The sequence below is a fragment of the Sapajus apella genome, unplaced genomic scaffold (assembly GCF_009761245.1).
Source record: "Sapajus apella isolate SASKATOON/1434 unplaced genomic scaffold, GSC_monkey_1.0 scaffold14, whole genome shotgun sequence".
In the NCBI taxonomy this organism is placed as follows: Eukaryota; Metazoa; Chordata; class Mammalia; order Primates; family Cebidae; genus Sapajus; species Sapajus apella.
This window is the reverse complement of record NW_022436954.1, coordinates 30,494,832-30,516,951: the sequence shown is the minus strand read 5'-3', so window position 1 is coordinate 30,516,951 and position 22,120 is coordinate 30,494,832. Positions and strand designations below refer to the sequence as shown.

The window sequence follows — 22,120 nt, the reverse complement described above, 5'->3', positions numbered from 1 at the left end:
TTGATTGAAGGAGGGCTTCACAAGAAAAGGACTTGCATCTATGCTGCTACGACATCTTTATTGCAAGGGCAAGAAGCACATCCCAGACCTTTTTGAAAACATCAGGGATGGAGGTGGGAGGCAGAGCAAGATGAAGGAAATTTCTGGGAGTACAGCTATTCAGCTGTTGTGGTGGGTTTGTCTCTTCAACTATGATTTCAGTTTTCTAGGGATTTTATTTATTTATTTATTATTTTTTGAGATGGAGTTTCGCACTTGTTTCCCAGGCTGAAGCACAATGGCATGATCTCGGCTCACTGCAGCCTTCGCCTCCCAGGTTCAAGGGATTCTCCGAGTAGCTGGGATTATAGGCACCCTCCACCCCACCCGGCTAATTTTTGTATCTTTAGTAGCGGTGTAGTTTCACCATGGTCTCGAACTCCTGACCTCAGGTGATCCAGCTGGCTCGATCTCCCAAAGTGCTGGGATTATAGCCTGAGCCTCCACACGGGGCCTTCTAGGGATTCTTAACCTGGGGCTCATAGGTGGGGCTTCAAAAGATCCATGAATCCTCCAACTCATTAAACAAACACCCGTGTCAGTAGCTACATGTGCATTTTTCTGGAAGAAGATCAATGGCTTGCAATGAGTTTCAACAAGGCTGAGACACAAAAAGAATTACTGCTCGAGACCTGCACTGTCCAATACAGTAACCATGAGTCCAGTGTGGATATTTGTTTAGATTTAAATTAAAATTTCAATGCCTAACTTACACTAAGCTACACTTTAAGTGCTTAACAGCCACGCTATCTACAGGGCAGACCAGATAGAGCACATCTCCGTCATTCCAGTAAGTTAGATGGACAGATGTCTGCATTGATGGCATTACCAACTGAATACAGGTAAGATTGGATCCACCTAGTGCTTTTGCAAAATAAGTTACCAACATTTAGAAATAAACATAAAAATCAAAAATCCTGACGTCATTTGGGAAACCAGACTATCTACCAGCGTGGGGCCTGCGTTCCCCTGGCAGCTGGAACGCACAAGACCTCTCCCCTTAGGGGACTTTCGGTCATATAGAAGTTCCCCGCTCGACCCTCCTTGACTACTGAGTGTACGATCCGTGTTTCCAGGGGACTTTGCCCGTCTTGGTCTCCTTCCAGGCTCGCGTTTGTAACTACTAGACTCCAAATTTTGCTAACTGGGGTTGAACTGGGTTTGGGAACACATCTCAGAGCAGGCTCTGGGGCTGAGATTCGGGGTCTCAGTTGGAAGTTGAGGAGGGGCAGCGCCTCCTTCCTTACAGTTTTCCGGAACTGTAGGAAGTCAGAGGGAATTTTACCCTGAACATCTGTTGCTTGACAAAGAACTTCCCAGTTCTCCTCCGAGCCCTCCAGTCCCCAGCCCAGTTCGCCCGGGCCCGCCCCCAGAGACGAGATCGCGGGGAGGGGCCGAGGCGAAACCCGAGCCCCGCGCCCACCACTCGGGCTAGCGACGTGGCTCCGCGGCCCCGGCCTCCCCCGGCAACGCAGCGGCCAATGGGCTCGTGAGCCCGGCGGCCTGCAGCTTCCCAGCCCGAGGCCCCGGGCGCGCCCCTCGCCTCGGGCGCTGGGCGGGCACTGGCGGAGGGACTGGCCTGTCCCCTCCTCCGCGCCGGCCCTAGCCCCGCCGCCGGCGCGCTCCAAGCCCCCATTCCCGAGCTGCTGCTGCTATCGCCCTCTCGGCGCCTCCCTCCCGGCCGCCCTCTCCTCGGGACGATGGCGCGGGGTGGCCGCGGTCGCCGCCTGGGGCTCTCCCTGGGGCTGCTGCTGGCGCTGGCGCTGGCGCCGCGGGCGCTGCTGGCCAAGCCCACGGTGCGCAAGGAGCGCGTGGTGCGGCCCGACTCGGAGCTGGGCGAGCGGCCCCCCGAGGACAACCAGAGCTTCCAGTACGACCACGAGGCCTTCCTGGGCAAGGAGGACTCCAAGACTTTCGACCAGCTCACCCCGGACGAGAGCAAGGAAAGGCTGGGGTGAGACCGCGGCCGCGGCCGCGCGGGGGGCGGCGCAGGTGTTCAGGGGCCGCCCGGGCGGGAGCCACGCGGGATACCAGAGCCAAAGCGAAAGCGAAATCGCGCGCGCGGCCCCTATGGCGGGGGCCTGCCCGGCTCGGCGCCGGAGCTCTGGCTAAGTTGCTGGAGGGCGCCGGGACCCCAGCGTGGAGATCGCCGCCGCGCCCTGGCCGGGGTGGCTTCCCGCGGGGAGGCGAGAACGTGGCAGCGGCCGCGGGAGCCAGGACGGCGATGGCCCGCCCCCTCCCCTGGGTTGCATCAGAAGGGAGGGGAGAGAGTGCACAAAAGAAGAGTTTGTCCACAGGGGCCTGTTAGTGACATGCCCACCCTCTCGCAGTTTCTCTTTTATCCCCCAACTCCCGGGGAGAAGGGCTTGAGGCACTCGCCAAGAAGGCCTCGGGGATGAACATAAATGGATAAAAGATGAAGGCGCAGGCGAGCGACAGGCATGCTTCCTGGTCTCGGCCGGGGTGGTCTTGCCTTTTGACTAATCACCCTGTAAATCTAGCGTAAGGAGGCCGGGCGTGTTGGCTCACGCCTGTAATCCCAGCACTTTGAGAGGCCAAGGTTGGCGGATCACCTGAGCTCAGGAGTTCGAGACCAGCCTGACCAACATGGCAAAACCCCGTCTCTACTAAAAATCCAAAATCACCCGGGTGTCGTGGCGCACGCCTGTAATCCCAGCTACTTGGGAGGCTGAGGCAGGAGAATCGCTTGAACCCGGGAAGCAGAGGTTGCAGTGAGCCGAGATTTCACCACTCAACTCCAGCCTGGGCTACGGAGTGAGACTCCGTCTCAAAAAAATGAAAATAAAATAAAATCTAGTGTAGAATCCGGTTGAGAAGGGACACTCAGTTGGAAATCAGAAACACGAGGGAAAGGGAATGGAAACGGGTTTCTGTTGGCAGCAGATTCTGCAGAAGCACTCAGTTCTTTGGCCACTGATTTGTTGGGGGCAAAAATCTGCAGGGTGCTCGCAGTGGTGGTGGATTTTGACTTGGGCTGTTAAAGTCAGTTGAAACAGGAACCAAATCCGGAAAACAAAACTTTGGTGCATTTCAGTACACCCTCCCCAGGTCCCCCTGAGGAGACACTTGGGCAGTGTGCAGAGTTATCCAGGGATCCTTGCACAGAGGACCCAGCAGGCAGCCTGGTCCCAGATGGAAGCAGGGCTGGGGAAGAGCCCAGCAGCCCTGCCTACTGGGCACCAGGTCTCAGATATCCCAGAACCTGATTCCTGGGGGTGGAGGATCTTCATGTTCTGCCACATGAAAGAGAACACAGCCATCCCTGTGTTCCTGGGGGCCTCCAAAGGCTAAGGTGTTTATTGGAATATGAGGATAAATTCTAGCTATTGTGTAGGTGCACCATCTGCCTGCTCTGATAAAAAAAACTTTGAACTTCAAAGTCACCTTCAAACAATTACCTTTTATCTGGCAGAGTATTTTCTCTTCTCGTTTAGGACTTAACAATGGGGGCCATTGATGATTTCAGTCTATTATATTGCTTTGAGGCACCTGGAGACTAATTTATCCTGGAGCCCTGAGTGGTAGCCACATTGCACTGGAGAGGAGACAGGGAGAGGTTTTGGGATTTGGGAAACTATATAAGATGCAGTCCTACAGCTTCCAGTTAATGCCTTTATCATGACAGTGCAGCCTCGTAGTGAGAACAAGTGATGGTGGAGTTGGTCTGGGTTTGATCCTTGTATCAACACCTTGACTTCATTTATTCATGCAACAAACATTTGAATGGCTACTGTGTACCAGGCCCCAGTTTAGATAACTGGCAGGTACAAAGATGAAACGTTATGCTCTAGGCATCAAAGTGCTTGTAAGCAAAGGTGGAGAGAAGCACAGACAGACCAGATGTTATGCATGATTGCTGCAATGATGGCCCATAAAACCTTTGGTGAGCACATCCAGAAGGAGCCCCCAGGGCTGCAGGTTACAGAGAGGGGATTGAGGCTGTCACCTGATAGAGAGTTTGTAGGATGACTTGGAGGTTGCCAGGTGTACAGCAGGGGAAGGCATTCCTAAAGACAGAACAGCCCATTTCTAAAGGTTTTGAAAAGTATTCTGGGGAATGAGGGGTGGTGAGTCTGCAAAGGGGAAGGGAAGAGAAGAGGGAGGTGGGAATGGAGGGGAAACCAAGGGCACAGCAGGAAGGACCTTGGTGAGATGGAGATCAGTGGTTGTGCTGTACGTTGTCAAAATGTCATAACCCCCAAAACTCATTGGCAAAGTCAGGATGGCAGGAGGACAGCACACAGAGAACATAATCAAGGCACAGACTAGACCAGTGGCAGGGGAGAGGAGGTGAATGCTGAAGGGGCTTGGCCTCTCTGGATTCCAGTGGGGGGATGAATCTAGACACCAGTGGGAAGTAGAACTGGCAGCACTTGCTCTTGACTCAATGACGGGGCGAGGAGGGAGGCAGGAATCATGGGGACATCTGGGTCTCTGGACCGAGCCACTAGATGTGTGGTGGAATGCACCATTCACTTGTAAGTTAAATCTGGGGTTGAGGCAGGTGCTAGAAATTATGGGTCCAGTTTGGATGGGGCTGAGTGTGAGAAGCCGCCCTTCTGTCCAAAGCTTCTGTTTCAGTGGTCCCCTCCAAGACTGGCTGCTGAGAATGTGGCTGGATCTAGGGAACTTTGTCACCATCACTTCTCAGTTCTGAAACTGTGACAACTCTAAGGCCCCTGAAGACACCTGGGCCAGAGGTTTGCATAGTGGGAACCTGTAGGCTGCATACAGTCACAAATATACCACACAGTCTTAGAAAAAAATGTAAATTACTTGCCAACATTTAAAGTTTGGATGATTTCACATACAGACCCCCATACCTGGTTTCTCTTGACACCTTTAGTCCCATGTGGCAGTCATCATTTACAGCAGAGTCCGCCAGCCCTGTTTGGCAGCTAGCAGGGTACCTCCAAGTGGCCATAGGTCCCATCGAGAGGTTTTGCTCATTCTGTTGCCTGCTGGTGTTGAGAACAAATGATAATGGAGTTGGACTGGGTTTGTTCCTTGTTTCAACACCTTGACTTCATTTATTCATGCAACAAACATTTGAATGGCTACTGCGTAGCAGCTACCATCTGCCCCGATCTAGATGATTGTCTTTCGTGAGGAAGGGCATGCATTCTCTCGTTTATTCCTCACAACATTCCTTGTGAAGTAGGTGTTCAGTTTATAGATGGAGAAACTCAGAGAGTCAAGACATTTGCCCAGGACCACACAGATAATGGGGACCAGAGGCAGGACGAGGATCCAGGTGTTCTGATGAAAGTGTTGGGCTTCATCTCCATTCTGGCTGCCTTTCCCAGGATCTCACTTGCGACTGTTAAAGAGAGAGGTTAAGATTTTCTTTATTCTTACAACAAATATTTGTTGAGTCCCTACTATGTGTTAGGCTGAGCTGTGTCCTAGATGTTTAATTTGGCATAGATTAGATGCTGTCCTTTCCACAAAAGAGGATTATAGAGTCTAATATCGTTAGTCTGAGATCCTGTTTCCCAGTTGGCTTTGGGTAACCCACTGGCATGCCTCCATGCTGTCCCCAGGACTGGAGCAGTGCTTGGCATGTAACAGGGCTCACCACAGCACAATGTTAAAGGAATTCTGCTGTGTCTGGCTATGATTTCCTGGGGGAAGAAATCTTTTAGTCTTTTTCTTTTTCTTTTTTTTAAGACAGCGTTTGTTGCCCAGGCTGGTTTACAGTGGTGCGATCATATTTCTCTGCAGCCTCGACCTCCTGGGCTCAGGCAATCCTCACACCTCAGCCTCCTGAGTAGCCGGGCGATGCACCACCATGTCTGGCTAATTTGTAAATTTTTTGTAGAGTCAGGATCTCACTATGTTGCCCAGGCTGCTCTCAAACTCTTGGCCCTCCACCTCAGTCCTCCCACCTCAGCCTTCTAAAGCACTGGATCACAGGTCCAGCCTATCTTTTAGGATTGAGACCTGTTAAGCTGGCAAATAAAAGGGCACTTTCAAGCTGTTAGTGATGTTTACACCTTCCTGAGAAAGAGGAGGTTGGACTCTTGGGTTCAGGTAGGAGGTGCGGACTTTGATTATTCACTCCGCCCCTTGTCTTCTGTACCCTCCCCCCACCTAAAAAAAGTTATAGGAGATTTTCTCTATGAAACTAGCAAACTGTACCGATGAATTTGTTTCCCACTTTTTATTAATTAAAGATTAATTGTCTATCAGAAGGTCTGTTGACAAGTAAGAAAGTTTGACCACTGAAGCTGATAGAATTCCAGCCCAAAACAAAGAAATCTAGAGTTAGCCTGTGTGACCTCCTCCCAGGTAAATGGACTACAAAGGTGAAACTTTTTTAAACAATGGAAATAGCTTGTGGGTGTTTCTGAAGTTCCCTATTGAGATGCTGTCCTAGTTTGGGACCATCTCGTCTAGAGGCTACGAGAGTGAGTTCCCAGCCTGAAGTTTGCTCTGGGCCAGCATTTAGGGTGCCTCAGTGGAGTCCAGTGGGAAGTTTCTGAAACCTAGGCCAGCTGTGGAGCTGGTATAGGAGTCTTTACCCTAAGAGCAAAGGATTTAGGCTCCTAGAGTGGCTCAGCTGGTCAAGTTTCATGAATAGATTCCATGATGTCAAGGCCCCTTCAGCGCTGACATTTGTGCTGTGTCCACCAGCTGGTCTCCTCCTGCTTTAGGTTTCAAGTCTTTGAGTCCATGGTGGTGGGATTGAAAAAAAAAAAAAAACAACTCAATTTGTATCTTTTGATTTACCTAAAAGTTTCCACTTTTTGCATTGAACTTAAGCCAGAAGACCTGAGTTCTCACCTCAGTTTTACCAGATACTGGCTGTATAATCTTAGAAAAGTGATTCCATTTCTTTGGGCCTCAGTTTCCATTACTCCAAAGTGAGGGAGTTGGACTAGCACAGAGAAGATTAATAGGGTTCATCTTACAGATCAGCTCTGATCCATTGGTAGTGGCCATCACCAGAGCACCGTGCTGAGAATTCAGAGAGCTCTTCTAGGTTTATCAGGACAGAGCGGCGCGATCCATTAGCGGTGTCTGCCCTTAGCCCTGGTCGGGGGACAGCACATCAACCGTGGAAGGATAAGCTTGAAGATTTCCTTCCAGCCTCCTTGGATCATTGATTCTGCTGTGGTTGTTTGTGCATTTTAGATTGCGCAGGTGTTTGATCTTTTGCTGGACCAGGATCACACAAGAGTTGATAATAGCCTTGTGCATGTGTGTGGGTTTTTTCTTTTTTTGTACTGCAGGAAGATTGTTGATCGAATCGACAATGACGGAGATGGCTTTGTCACTACTGAGGAGCTGAAAACCTGGATCAAACGGGTGCAGAAAAGATACATCTTCGATAATGTCGCCAAAGTCTGGAAGGATTACGATAGGGATAAGGATGATAAAATCTCCTGGGAAGAATACAAACAAGCCACCTATGGTTACTACCTAGGTAAGAGGTGCTGCGGGAGCAATGACACAGCGGGGGCCCGGTTCACAAGCTTTTTGTAGCCTCTCTCCTCTCTCATCATATCCACTCCCTTCAGGGAGATGTCACGGCCTCCTAAGTAGAACCGGCTTGTGTAACACCCTCCTCTGCAAACTCAAATGTACTGAGTCGCTTACGCTGAGTGAAGATGCAGGTGGGAGGGAAGGCGTGTGAGGGCTAATAAAAAAAAATCCTGGCCAGGTGTGGTGGCTCACACCTGTCATTCCCAGCACTTCGGGAGGTCGAGGCGGGTGAATCACGAGGTCAGGAGTTCGAGACCATCCTGGCTAACACGGCGAAACCCTGTCTCTACAACAAGTACAAAAAATTAGCCGGGGGTGGTGGCATGCGCCTGTGGTCCCAGCTACTCAGGAAGCTGAGGCGGGAGAATTGCTTGAAGGAGGCAGAGGTGGCAGTGAGCCGAGATTGTGCCACTGCACTCCAGCCTGGGTGACAAAATGAGAGTCCATCTCAAAAAAAAAACCTCCCTCAGATTGCAACCCCATCTCAACTTCATCTCCGATGCACGCACGGAAAGCAGAAGGGAGGTGTGTCTGTGGTACACTTTCAAAATGCTACCTAATTCTGGATAGCAAGGATTGAGTGGGCCAGAACAGTCAGGGAAGGCTTCCTGGTGTGGGTGGTTTGGAAACGGGGACCTTAGAGAATGGATTTATATTTGAGGAAGGTGGGTCAACTGGAGGGGCAAAGATGCAGCAATGCATGCAGTAAGGGTTTGGATCCAAGACGAACAAGATGGAGGGAATGAAGGAGAAGTGGGATACAGAGGCACCGGGTACAGACCTGATGGGTGCATGGTAAGGACAGCGAAGAAACAGGCCCAAGGAGAACCAAAGATGCACGCATGCAGCCAGAATCGGGGAGATCTTGAAAGCCAGGCACGGTGTTGGGACAAGATGTTGTGGGTACCAGGTAGCCATGTTCTAGATCAAAGGATGAGATGATGAAAGCAGAGTTCTGCAAAGAGAAGTATGGCAGTAGTGTGCTCTAAAGCCTGCGCTCTTAACCACATGCAGAATTCCCCTAATATGCCATGAGGCCTAGCATATTAGGGGAATTATTGCACGTGGTTCCCCCACAGGGTGGCTTGAAGGGACTGATATTAGAGGCATTCTGACATAAAATGTTTTCAAGAACTCAGTAGGTCAGGACCTTTTTTCCCTATGTGTACTATCTGAGCATGAAGGATGAGTGGTCTGGCAGGAAACGCCTCTGTTGGCAGCACAATTTAAAAACATTTCTGCATATATACATCCTGCAGGAAACCCCGCGGAGTTTCAGGATTCTTCAGATCATCACACCTTTAGAAAGATGCTGCCACGTGATGAGAGAAGATTCAAAGCTGCAGACCTCGATGGTGACCTGACCGCCACTCGGGAGGAGTTCACTGCCTTTCTGCATCCTGAGGAGTTTGAGCATATGAAGGAAATTGTGGTTTTGGTAAGATAAGTGAAGAGCCTGGGCCGGGAAAAGACTGGGGGAGAAAGCTGCCTTTAAATCTTGACTCTTCCAAAGAGAGAACATTTTTCAGCCTGAAGGGAATTGCAGAAGGGCTCTGAAGCGGGGTGTGTTGGAACACCTATCTACCCAGTAAATTAGTCAAGGCAAGCTGACTGCTGTAACAAATAGCCTCCATTTGTAGCCATTTAACACCATCAAAGCTTGTTCTAGCCGGATGGATCTCCTGGGCCGTTCTCTGAGCACTGTTGGGTGCCCAGTTCTCCTCTAAGCACTCCTGCTTGTGCTCTGCCATCTTGTAGCTTCAAAGTCATCCTGCAACATCCGGCTGGCTGACAAAGGAAAAGAGAGGAAATGAGAAGATACTGTCTTTCTTTACTGTTCTGGCCAGGGAATGATACACTCCTTCACTTATGTCCACTGGTCCTTCCTAGATGTGAAGAGGTTGGGAAATCTAGTTTAGATATGTGCCCAGAAAGGACAAATGGGTTAAGTGAGCAGCTAGCTAGTCTCTGCCGCATTTTTCAGTTTTAAGGGAATTAGAAAAAGACTCAGAAATGGAATGCATGGGATTGTTAAAACTGTATGGGATCGTAAAGTAAGAATTATGGCTGGAAGGGCTGCTACCCTTTGAGGGTGGGTCTTTGGAGGGTGGGTGGATCAGATCCTGGGCTTCGAGGGATGACTACGCTTGTAAGGCCGCAGAATGTAGTTGCCTGCCGTGGTGTTTTGTTGGGTCTCAAATGTCTTCATTTTCCATAACAATTAAATACATGCCATCACCTGTTTTCCTGGGCAGATGCACCAAGCCATTTCCAACTGTTTCAATCCTGGGAAACAGATGGCTAGAGCTTTTGTTTACATGAACTATAGATGGTTTTAGTTTTCTAGGTGGTGGAAGGGTCCACTTATGCTTCATCCTCATGATCGCCATGGCTGTAAGAGCTGGGCGGTGGCTCCAAGAATCCTTTCTCTTTACCACCCAGCAACCATGTAGTGACAGCTAATGCAGCAGAGGACAGTGCAGGTGGGGAATGAGCCACAGTGAACTACAAGCCTTTGGGAGAGGCTCTCTGCTCTCAAGTTGGCTCTTTGTTTTGACCCAGGATGTCACTGAGTTGCTGTGCCAGTGGACAGTAGACTCATTTAATTACTGACCCAAACAAAAAACCTAAATAAGAGGTCAAGTAGACAAAATATAGAGCATACTATATTAGAAAGTCGGCTGCACTTTTATTTTTTAGTTGTCCACTGTTTCACATTTCTCTGACGCCAACATTCACAGTCCTGTTAGCGCTGGAGTCTGTTCTTGTGGTCATCTAATCCAGTGGTTCTCACACTGGGTTTCCTGCATGTTCCCCAGCGGGTGTTTTGGCTGAATGGTGGAGTTGGCTGGCCTGGCAGGGCCTCCTGATATGGGCAGAGCACCTCTGAGGTTACAGGTGCATCTTGCTTTGAAGCAAGCCCTCTGCTCTTGAAATTGGGGTGGGGGATTAGGAACAGAAACTATTGCCTGTTTTTTTTTCAGAAGAGAAACTAGTTCCCAGGGAAATAAGGAGATGAGCCAGAAGTCATCAAGCATTCAGCCATAAAAGCTGGATAAAGGAGGGCAATAGAATTCTCAGACTTCCTGAGAGCTCACGGCCATCTTGCATTCTGTTTTACCCTTTGCTTCCTAGGAAACCCTGGAGGACATCGACAAGAACGGGGATGGGTTTGTGGATCAGGATGAGTATATCGGTGAGTGCTGGCCTGGAGTCTTGCTCAGCTATCCCAGCGGGGCCACATGCCTCCACCCACACGTCTGGCTTCTTTCCCCAGATGTCTCTTTTAGCAACAGCTGCAAGTCTGTAAGTCACTCCTGTGAACTTCCAGCCTGCTTGTCACATCAGCCCTAGTGGTGTGGTATCAGGGAAGTATTATTAGACCTCATTCAGTGGAGAAGAGATGAAAAAGCTGGCCCTACACTAGGCTGCCCAACAGTTGGCCCCGTGATTCTGAGAGCTGCCCTTTGTCACACTGCCTGGTTTTACCTTTGGAAAAGGGCATTGGAGATCCCATAGACTTACAGTAAAGATAGAGGAATCAGTGTCAGGGCAGACTCTAAAACTGGATTGGGTCAATGGGGCCTAGAAGCTCTGAGTAGATACGGCTGTGCCTAGCAGAACTGTTTATGTGTCTGAGCTCTACAGAAAGGCCTTCTTCTTAAGAGAGATGAATGCTTTACAGAGTGCACAATTGCCCAATAATATGGTCATTTTGTGCTCCTCGTTTTCCATCCTTCAGTCAGGAGTCCCATAGAGTTAAATTAATGTATTTGGGTCTGAACCCACCATTGCTCGTTAGAGCCCTCGCCAGTAGCCCCAAATCCCCCCACCCCAAGCCCCGCCAGAAAGGGCTAGAGCAGGCAACAAGGACAGTTCTCTCTGATCCTTACCAGCCGCTACGGCACGTGGCTCCAGCTGCAGGCCCCCTTCTCACGACAGCCCTTTTCCGAAATCTCAATAAGTAAAAGCTGGGAAATCATTTGATTTAGGTGTTGACCTATGAAAAGAGGAATGAAATATATATACTTTTTGTACAGATTTTTAATCGAAGCCCCTATTACCTTTAAATGTAAAACCCAGAGCCCGAGTTGCCATCCGTCTCTGGTTTTGTGGTTGTATTACTTTGCCACCCTAGACAGAGAACAAGTGCCTTCAGCAAAGAAGAGCAAAGTTTCCTCTAATCATTAGAAATTATATTTGATCCTGAAACGAACACTGTTCCTTGTGTGTCATTGGTAACAGACAGGTAGCTCTCGCCATAGTAATTAAAATGATCTTGGTGGCACTCCCCTGATAGAATAACAGATGCTGACAGCTCTCTCATCAGAACAAGTAGCAGAGCCATCCTCTTGCTGGGTGCATGTGCGAGGGTGAAGTTCAGAAGCGTGGACCTCTCACGGTGGCCGTGGGGTGGAATGAGACTGACAGCAATGGCTGCATGATTTAAACAATGTAGTGCTTTTGATTGAACATGTTTGCTCTGCCTGGCCCTCTAGAACTGTGCATTGAAATGGTGCAAAGTCAGGGGCAGAACTCTTTGAGTGGCTTTGCCTAAAAGAAGCATCTCATTCTTTATACTAAATAAAGAGAGGGAGATGGAGGCGCTGCACTTGAAAATCAAATACCGAGTGACTCGTAGTCTGAGAAACCCAATGTATTGACTTGTCATTTCACTTTTTGGGGAGGCTTCTCTTCAGGTGGCAACAAGTGGGAAGCGGGTGGTGGAAGGTATATTCGGAAGGGCACTGGAATTAGGAGCCCCACCTTCTTCACTGATGAGCTGTGTGACCCTGGGGTAATCATGTAATGGCTTTGAGCCTCAGCTTCCTTTTCTGTAAAATGGGGAAAAAAATTGAGCTCATTCTTGCAGGATTGGATGAAGCTCAAATTAGCTAATACATATTACAGCTCTTTCCTGAAAACAGTGTAGACATGTCAGTTAGGGGTCTACCTTGTAGTCAAGAGTCTCGTCTCTTTTTTTCCTTCGCTTACTACTTGCTCCCTTTACCACCCATATTTCCAAGCTCTGCTTCCATTACAGAGAAACTGCCCACAGCGTTTCTCTCTTTTCCAAGAAGAGCTAGTGACACACAAACAATGCATAAACATTTCCTTTTTCTTTTCCTTACCATTTTGTACAATGGGGGATAATGACCCATCTTGTAGAATTGTTATAAGGATGAAATAAAATGACAGTGAAAGCCCTGTGGAAATGATATAAGCAATAGTAATACACACAGTAGTTAAGACTCTGGATTGAAAGCAGAGTGCCTATGTTCCTGCGTGGCCTCCAGCTCATATGAGCTGTGGCTCAGTCACCAAACTAAGTCAAGAGCCGGGATTTGTCTTTTGGCTTCTTTTAAACTCGCGTCTTTCTACTCTACCAGGTGGCATTCATCAAGGATAAATTATTGCACTATTATCACTAAGAAACTGCCTACCAGCTGTTTGAGTTAGGTCTCTTGATTGGTCATCGCCTTTCCTAAAGCTCAGGAGGTCAAGTTTTTTTTTTTGGGGGGGGTGGTTTACCTTCGCACTTTTCTCTGTAACCACCAGCAACCTTCCCTTCTAGCGGATATGTTTTCCCATGAGGAGAATGGCCCTGAACCAGACTGGGTTTTATCAGAACGGGAGCAGTTTAACGAATTCCGGGATCTGAACAAGGACGGGAAGCTGGACAAAGACGAGATTCGCCACTGGATCCTCCCTCAAGATTATGATCATGCACAGGCTGAGGCCAGGCATCTGGTGTATGAGTCAGACAAAAACAAGGTATTTCCCATTCTTCTGGGATCACTGATGGAAGGGAGACAGTTTACCAAAGATTGGTTTTGTTTGCTTTCTCGGCGATAGCATTGACTCATGTGGCCATGTCTTTATTGACTTTTCCTTCTTGTCCCGCAGTGGAAACCTGTAAACTAATACCATAACACACAATAAGCTTATTGGGCCTCAGCTTTCCTGGAAAGTCAGCTATGAGCCACAGACTTATATTAATCACATCTCCTAGGATTCCAGAACTTTGTGGGCATGACACAGATTTAAGAAGTATGCCCCATGTTGCCCTAGGATGAGCTTATCCATTCATTGTCAGCAAATATTTATCAAACATCTGTGATGTGTCAGGAACAAGGAAGTCCCTCCCATTAAAGCCCAGACATCCTCAGGCAAGCTCAGGTTTCTGGCTTTTAATGCGTAGTACTTCAGTATCTATTGATAAACATCCAAATAAACAAATCAGTAACTTTAGAAAATAAGTCCTGCCTATTCCGCACTTTGCTGATTGTCCCTACATTGTCAGATTATGCCAATAGTCAGGTTAGGCAGTGAGGCCATAAGAAGGAAGTGGTATTCTTGAGGGCCAATTTTGGGAAAACCAACACTGCTTGTGGACACGAATGGATTCTAACTTCTGAATTACTGGGGAACTTCCCTGCCACATGTTAGCACAGTTTTTATAGCCAGAGGCTGCTCCGATTTGAAGTTTTGCAGTGCAGTCATGGTAGATGAAGGAGGTGCCCAGCAGCTTCTGAATTACTAAATATTGTATTTTAAATGTTGCATATCAATGAAATGACATAATTATCATGCTGAACTAGTACAGTTATCAGAGCTTCCGTGACAGAGCTCTTTCATCTCTTCTATAGGATGAGAAGCTAACTAAAGAGGAAATACTGGAGAACTGGAACATGTTTGTTGGAAGCCAAGCTACCAATTATGGGGAAGATCTCACAAAAAATCACGATGAGCTTTGATAGACACCAGAATATGGCAGACTGTCACAGGCATTCTGCTATTGTCTTGGATGGTTGCTACAATTGTCTAATTTGCAACAGTTGTGTTCCCACAAAAAGCAAGTTTATACCTCAGATTGGGGTATAAAAATTGTTTTTCACTCAGTATTTACCGGAAAATGGACATCACTATTCTTTCAGTAAGATTTCTCTCAAAACACATGAAAACCTTGGAAAATTGCAGTTCTCTCTGGGGAGATACTGGTACAACATGACTTTTTTAAAGTTTTTTTTTTTTTTTTTTTTCCACTGAAACTTAAAGGGGAACAAAACTTGAAAAAGCCCTTTTCTTCAGAAGTTGGGTGGGTTGGGGAGACAGTAGTATGAAGAGACTTTTGTGTATTTTAACTACCAGATTTTTTAATATTTGCCACTGTTAAATAGTTGGAAAGGAGAAATTCAGATTAAGCAAAAGTGGTATCATCCTAGGTAAGCTTATTTCTGAATAGTCTTAATATTTCAGATTCTTCCTTCTTGACTTTATACTCTGAGCTGTTATTGGAAAGTGGGTATAAAACCTCCATGCATTTTCCGGTATGGATCTGCTAACATGCACAACAAATCCATGTCTTTGTTTGTTTTTCTATTAAAAAGCAATGAAGAAAGATAATGTGAAAAAGATAGGAATTTAAAGGTAGGGAAAAGATGAATATCTGACATTTGAAGAACTATAGGAAAATGATAAACCTAAATACACTTCAGAGGACGTTCTTGATAAACCAGTAAGGTAGGCTTGTTCTTTGAAATAGTGAATAGGAATACAGTGCACTTCCTCAGTGATCACTGATTAGAATGAGGTGGTAGGATCCTTGCGAAGCCAAACATAGCAGAGTTCTGGATTGTGTCCCATCCAGTCCAGTGAATCCATGACCCTCGGACCTGACCCCCAGAACAGGTTATGCCAAGGAAAGAGGACAAGGTGAAATTCTGAGCCATGCACTGAACTGGCAGACACAACCTGTACAGATTGAAATTTCACCTTGTAAGGAGGAAGTGAATGAAATAAAGGATTCCCCTAAAAATTTTCTACTGTGTCCTGTGGTGTTTGACTTCACAGATGCTGTTGGTGACATTATTATTTATATAGCATAAAACAGTGGGGTTGGATCCCGTGAGTATGATGATAAAGGTTCTGGGGTTTTGTTCATCCAGTTACTAGGATGTTCAGAACAGACTCATATTTACTAATTTAATATATGTATATACTTAATGCCCGTTCTTCTCTCGGTCATTTGAACTATAAAATCTTCCTGAAAATGTTTCCACTAGAAATCTGGACTTCTTCCCTGGGCCCACGAGGCCCAGTAGGAGGAGGCCTGTGGGATCTGGCCCTGCTAGCGTGGTCATCTTACCACTCTCCCTTTCACAGCCCCTGTGTTCTGGCCCTACAGACTTTCTAGTCCTCAGACACACCGAGGTCATTCCCAGGTGGGGCCCTTTCCACTTGCTGTCCCTCACATTCAGAATACCCATCTCTCATGCCCTCAGATAATGCATGAGACTTCCTCAGGGAGGCCTTCCAGACCCAGCTATTTAAAGTAATCCCAACTTGAATCCATGTCTTACATCCCCATTTTATTTTCTTCTTGGCATGCATTACCATTTATATTCATTTCCATGCCTTCTGTCCAAATTGCCACAAAGTGGGGGATTTACAGTGACAGAAACAACTCACATGGTTCTGCAGGCCAGGGTCTGAAGTCAAGATGTCAGCAGGGCTGCTCTGCCTCTGAAGGCGCTAGGGAGAATGACTCCTCGTTTCTTCCAGCTTCTGCAGACTCCTTGGAGTTCCTTTCCTTGTGGCTACATCACTCCACTGTGTCATCTCTGCCTCTGTCTTCACAAGGCCTTTCACTCTCTGTGTCTCTCCTTGGTGTGTCTCTTATAAGGACTCTTGTCATTTGATTTAGAGCCCACTTGGATTATCCAAGATGATCTCATCTTGAGATCCTTAATTATGTCATCCTTTTTTCCAAGTAAGATCACATTCACAGGTTCGGGGGGTCAGCAGGCAGATATATCTTTTGGGGGGGCGCCATTCTGGCTATGACACCACTTGACATCATACTGTTTGGACATTGCTCTCTTTCCCAAGCTAGAATACAAACCAGGAGAGCAGCAGTCTCATTTTCTGGTTTGCTGCTGTTTCCTGGGACCTAGAACAGTAGAGTCTAGCAGCAATCAATGCTCAGGAATTTGCTGAATGAGTGAGAGGCTGATGGCTTTAATCAAAGGGAATATCCCTCAGGAAAAAATAATTAACCACATTGAGATATCATCGTATGCCAGTTAGAACGGCCATCATTAAAAAATCAGGAGACAACAGATGCTGGAGAGGATGTAGAGAAATAGGAACACTTTTACACTATTGGTGGGAGTGTAAATTAGTTCAATCATTGTGGAAGACAGTGTGACGATTCCTCAAGGATCTAGAAATAGAAATTCCATTTGACCCAGCAATCCCATTACTGAGTATGTACCCAAAGGATTATAAATCATTCTATTATTAAGAGACACGCACATGTATGTTTATTGCGACACTGCTTGCAATAGCAAAGACTTGGAACCAACCCAAATGCACATCAATGATAGACTGTATAAAGAAAATGTGGCACATATACACCATGGAATACTATGCAGCCATAAAAGGATGAGTTCATATCCTCTGCAGGGACATGGATGAAGCTGGAAACCATCATTCTCAGCAAACTGACACAAGAACAGAAAACCACACACCACATGTTCTCACTCATAAGTGGGTACTGAACAATAAGAACACATGGACACAGGGAGGAGAGCATCATACACCAGGGCCTGTCGGGGGATGGCGGCCTAGGGGCGGGATAGCAGGGGGTGGGGGTATTGGGGAGTGATAGCATTAGAAGAAATTCCTAATGTAGACGATGAGCTGATGGATGCAGCAAACCACCATGGCACGTGTATACCTGTGTAACAGATTTGCACATGTACCCCAGAACTTAAAGTATAATAAACAAATTTTTAAAAAAAGAAAAAAATATTAAAATAGCTATCAATTGCTGAATGGGAAGTTGAACGATTTGCCCAAGATTCCACAATGATTAAATGGCAAGGCAAGACATCAGCTCTGAGTGTTCCTGACTCCAGAGTTCTCTTCTGTTTAGCTTTGAGTTGTGCTGCTCCAAATCTCAGAATTTTATATGTTTTTTTCTTTATTTCTTTGCTTACCCCCAGTATATGATTATGTGGTAAGGAAATGAGAATAACTCCTCTTTACTAGAAATAAGCACATGGCTTTAAAAAAAATTTTTTTTTAACGAATGAGAAGCTGTTTGAAGCTATTTTTTTAAATGAGAAAATAATATGTGTAACCTAATTATAAGCACAACAATTTAAAAGGAGATAACATTATTTTTCACCTCCAAAAAGGAATATAGTTGATTTATTAAGTTATATGTAGTAAGACATTAAATATATTTGGAGCATTAAGTTTTTCCTTTCAAGTCAGTGCACATAAGAAGACTAACCCTGAAAGATACCAGCGCTTCTGGGGCTGAATTTAACACTATTTAAAGAAAGAAAACCTTAGCTAGGGGACATAACTGTTAACATGGTGATTTGTAAAACCTTAGATTTCTAATAAGGTCTGACTGTTTCAAGGAAAACATATTTTGTTTCTAGGTAACATTTCAAGTCTGATTATGAACAAATGCTACAAAATTGATCTGTAATGGGAAATACTGTAATGTCACAAAGCATTATTTAATGCCTAATGTGACTGAAAGCATTAATTGCTAGAAGCCATAGTCTGTCCAAGCAAAACATGAACACACATTTTGCACCTCTTGTCTCCTACTGTAGGCTTTCGAATGAATACAAGTGTCACAAAAATGTAGTTAGAAAATCGGCAATACCTGAAGGTTCTCTTCACCTGCTTGGATTATGGTAGCTGTTCCCTTGTTAGCAAATGTATGAGTCGTATCGTCTCAGAAGTACCCAGCAAACATTTGCTATGTGGCTGCTTGTTAGCAGCTCAGCTAAAATGTCTCATGGAGTGAGGTAGTGAATGGCTGATGGGATTTTTTTTTTTTTTTTGTCCTTCTAGATTTATTTTGTCACTTTCATAATAAAATCTTAGGTTTCTCCAAGAGCATGCAATTGAGATTTGGCTGTCTATGTAGTATTAAAACGAGTTTATAGCACTAGAATTTCCCACTAAAAACCAATGAGTGCTGTAATGTTCACCATTTTGGCTCACACAGAAGTATTAAAAGTCTGAGCACTGGTTGGAAAGTTTGTGTCATTAGTAAACTCATGAGATTTACACAAACTTGGGGCTATTTCCAAAGAAGCCATCCCCATCCTCAATTCTGGTCAGTCCCAGGGTCTGTGGCTGGGGACACATACCCTAGACGTAATGTGTCCCACCATCCCATGTGCTCTTAGTACCTCCATCATTTTTCTTATGTAAAATAGAAAATAGAGTCTGATTCTCCCACAGAAGCCCATCAGAGAAAATGGCTGTAAGGATTGGCTACCTTCTACCTCGAAGGTGTTTGTGTAGTGAGTGCGTTTACTCATTTCATTGCTCCTAGGATAAACGCTAATAGCTCTGTACCAGAAACTATGCCAAGCACATTAATTCATACATTTCTTTCTCATGTAACCCTCACAGCAGCCCTCAAGATTGATACTTGTAGGATCGAGGAGAAGCCAGGCTATGTTGCGGTAACAGACAACCCTAACACCTCAGTGTTTTAAAACAACAGAGGTATAATCTTTGCTTTTTGCAAAGCCAGCTGTGGTCTGGCCTGCTGTCTGTGGTGGCTGTGGTGTGGGGGCTCAGCAGGGCATCTCCACAGACACCCATATCCACTGGAGACCCCACACAGACAATCCAATGCTGCCACCTGAAAGTGGCCTTTCACACATGCTCACTGGCATCGTCAGTCAAAACAAATCATGTGGCCACATCTAACTTCAAGGGAGCAGGAGAGTATAATCCTAATGCTGAAAGCACTAGTGAGCAGCATCTGTGGTTACCACAGTGGATTTCCCATCTTACAAATCAGGGAACTAGAAAGGGAAGTAATGCCCAAAGCCACACAACTCACAAATGAGATGACTGTATAATTGATTATCCAGACAGGGACACCTTTGCCAATGAAAGGGAGGGGTTTTAATCAGTATCTTCCTGAATCCTGGACAGCCTGCTCTCCCCACTTTGGAACTTGTAAAGACCCATTCCACCCCTCCTCTCGTTATGTTCCTCTCCACAGGTTGAGAATTCCATGGGCCAAAGGATTTTGCCCACTCAGGGCCAGTGCCACCTGCTTCTCCACCATGCTCCAAGTTCCCATATGATTCCAGAACTATCTGCCCAAATGACCTCAAGCCTCTTCCAAAGCCTGGGTCAGCCTCTTACCCAGGTATATCTTCCAAAAGGCAGGCAATGTGGCACTTCTAGTCCCAAAGAATGGCCAATAGGCAGCTGCTGGGGGGGTGGACTCGATGTGAACCTGCAGACTGAGGTGTTCACACACACTGCTTTGGTTTGAATCTATGAATCACCCCAAAATTCATATGCTGAAACCTAAGACCCAAGGTGATGATATTGTAAACCAAAAAGTATGTTTCAGGTCTCAATCAATTTAGAAGTTTATTTTGCCAAGGTTAAGGACATGCCTGGAAGGAAAAAACAAAACAAAACACAGAATCACAGAAACAGTCTGGTCTATGCCTTTCTCCAGGGATCATTTCAAGGGCTTCAATGTTTAAGGGAACAATAGGCTGCAGGGGAAAGACAGAGGCTATGGAAATCCACATGTTGCAAGGAAAAGGAGCAGGCAGGGGAATAGTCAATTGTGTATTCCTCTCCTGCTCAGTAAATCGGTACTTTACTTACAATAAGGGGAATATAGAGTAGTTACCTGTGGAAATATTTAAACTTTATCTCTAGGTATCTGCTTAGGAGCAAAGGGAAAGGCAGCTTCTTGCGTGACTCAGCTTTCAGCTCAACTTTTCCTTTTGGCAAAGAGAATTGGTATCCCAAGTTTTTATTTTCTTCTCACAGTATTAAGAGGTGGGGCTTTCAGGAGGTGATTAGTTCATGAAGGCCTTGCCCTCATGAATAGGATTAGTGCCCTTATAAAAGGCCTAAAGAGAACTACCTAGGCCTCCTTTTTGCCCTTCTGCCATGTCGGGACACAGCAACAAGGTACCATCTCGGAAGCAGAGAGCAGCCTTCACTAGATACCAAACCTACCAAGGCCCTGCTCTTGGACTTCCTAGCCTACAGAGCTTCGAGAAATAAATTTATATTCTTTATAAATGACCCAGTCGAAGATATTTTGTTACAGCAACAAAAACACACACCTACATGGAGCCCATTGGTAGGGAGAATGATAATGGAGTGACCTCCATTTTTATTCCCATGATGGGGCCCACAAGTATTAGCGGATGGCCTGCCATGATGCTAGGACAACCAGGACTGTCTTGGGTGAACAGAGATGTGTGGTTCCCCTACTTAGAAATGGCAGATAAAGGATACAAATACAGGTTTCTCTGATATAGACCCTACTCTGTTAACCACTCCACTCTATTGCCTCTCATTCAGGAGCCTCTTAGTGGAACCAACAGGGCTATCACCACCATTTTTTAAACTGGTGGGAGAGCATGTGGTGTCATTTGAAAATTCAGGACTACTGTGATGAGATGCAGAGTTGGTAGCATGGAAAGACAGGTCCAAAGGCCTGGCTGAATTCGAGTTCTAACTCTGCCACTCAGGAGTGCTGTGATCTCGGCAGGTCACCCTCTTCCAGAAGAGCCTGTTCTGTTGTACAGTGGGGATCATCATCATAATACCAAGCTCCCAGAGTAGCTGTGCAAATGAGGTGACATAATGCATGTGCAAGGAGCTCAAGGACTGGGAATTGACACACAAATAAAAGGATTGCTCCCTGTTGCCTCCTGAGCAGGTCAAGTGCCAGAGGTCAGGTAATCAATGCCTGCAAACACCAGCCTGCTCGCTAATCATCTTTCCACGCTTTAGAATTATTACGTGAAGCATTTTTAAAACCTCAAAATCAATCTATTACTAGGTTGAACTGAATAGCATCAATGACAAAGGAATAGCAATTGGCAATTGTTTTTATCATGGTGAGAGTACTTCAAAGACACTTATATGTGGCAGGGATTTGGAACTCAATTCCATAGCAGATGAAGAGTCTCCATACAGGCAAAAAGAATTCAAGAATCCAGATGGAAAAGGCCACTGGGGATCATGTTTTCCAAATCAGGAAACTGAGGCCCAGAGAGATTAAATCCATGGTTATGGCACTGAGGTGGAGATAGACCTTGGACTAGAACCTGACTCAGCTGTCCTCTTTAAAACCTCAGCGTTCTCATCTGGAAAATGGTGAAAATAACGCCTGCTGTATGAAAAACCATGATGATGGATTGAAGCAACGACCATAAAGCATTTTGTGTCCTCAGCATTCAGCAAATGGCAGTCATTTTTATTATGACCCCCAAGTATGGTGCTTATGTATTTCAGCATCAAAGATTTATTTTATTCATAGTTACTTCTAGACTTCAATTGATGGCATGAGTGACTGATTGAGGTTATGGATTTAATAGAAAAGTGTTAAAGGTTTACTAGTTTGTTGTTTTCAACATATAAAGAAAGCTGGCTTTATTGCACCAAAGTTCACATCTTCTGTAAAAGGGAGGTCTGAACAGTACCTGCCTCATAAGGTGGCTGCCAGGGCTCAGGGAGGAAAGCCCTTAGCCCCCAG

The 22,120-nt window shown here is 46.1% G+C and overlaps 1 protein-coding gene across 1 annotated transcript; it reads left to right on the top strand.

The window, feature by feature from the left end:
• Positions 1–1,378: 1,378 nt before the first annotated feature.
• On the top strand, positions 1,379–15,371 carry RCN1 (reticulocalbin 1). The gene is made up of 6 exons (XM_032282353.1): positions 1,379–1,993; positions 7,296–7,489; positions 8,808–8,986; positions 10,684–10,744; positions 13,124–13,323; positions 14,199–15,371. The coding sequence occupies exons 1-6, from the start codon at positions 1,740–1,742 to the stop codon at positions 14,304–14,306; spliced, it is 996 nt and encodes a 331-aa protein (XP_032138244.1). The 5' UTR covers positions 1,379–1,739; the 3' UTR covers positions 14,307–15,371.
• Positions 15,372–22,120: the final 6,749 nt, after the last annotated feature.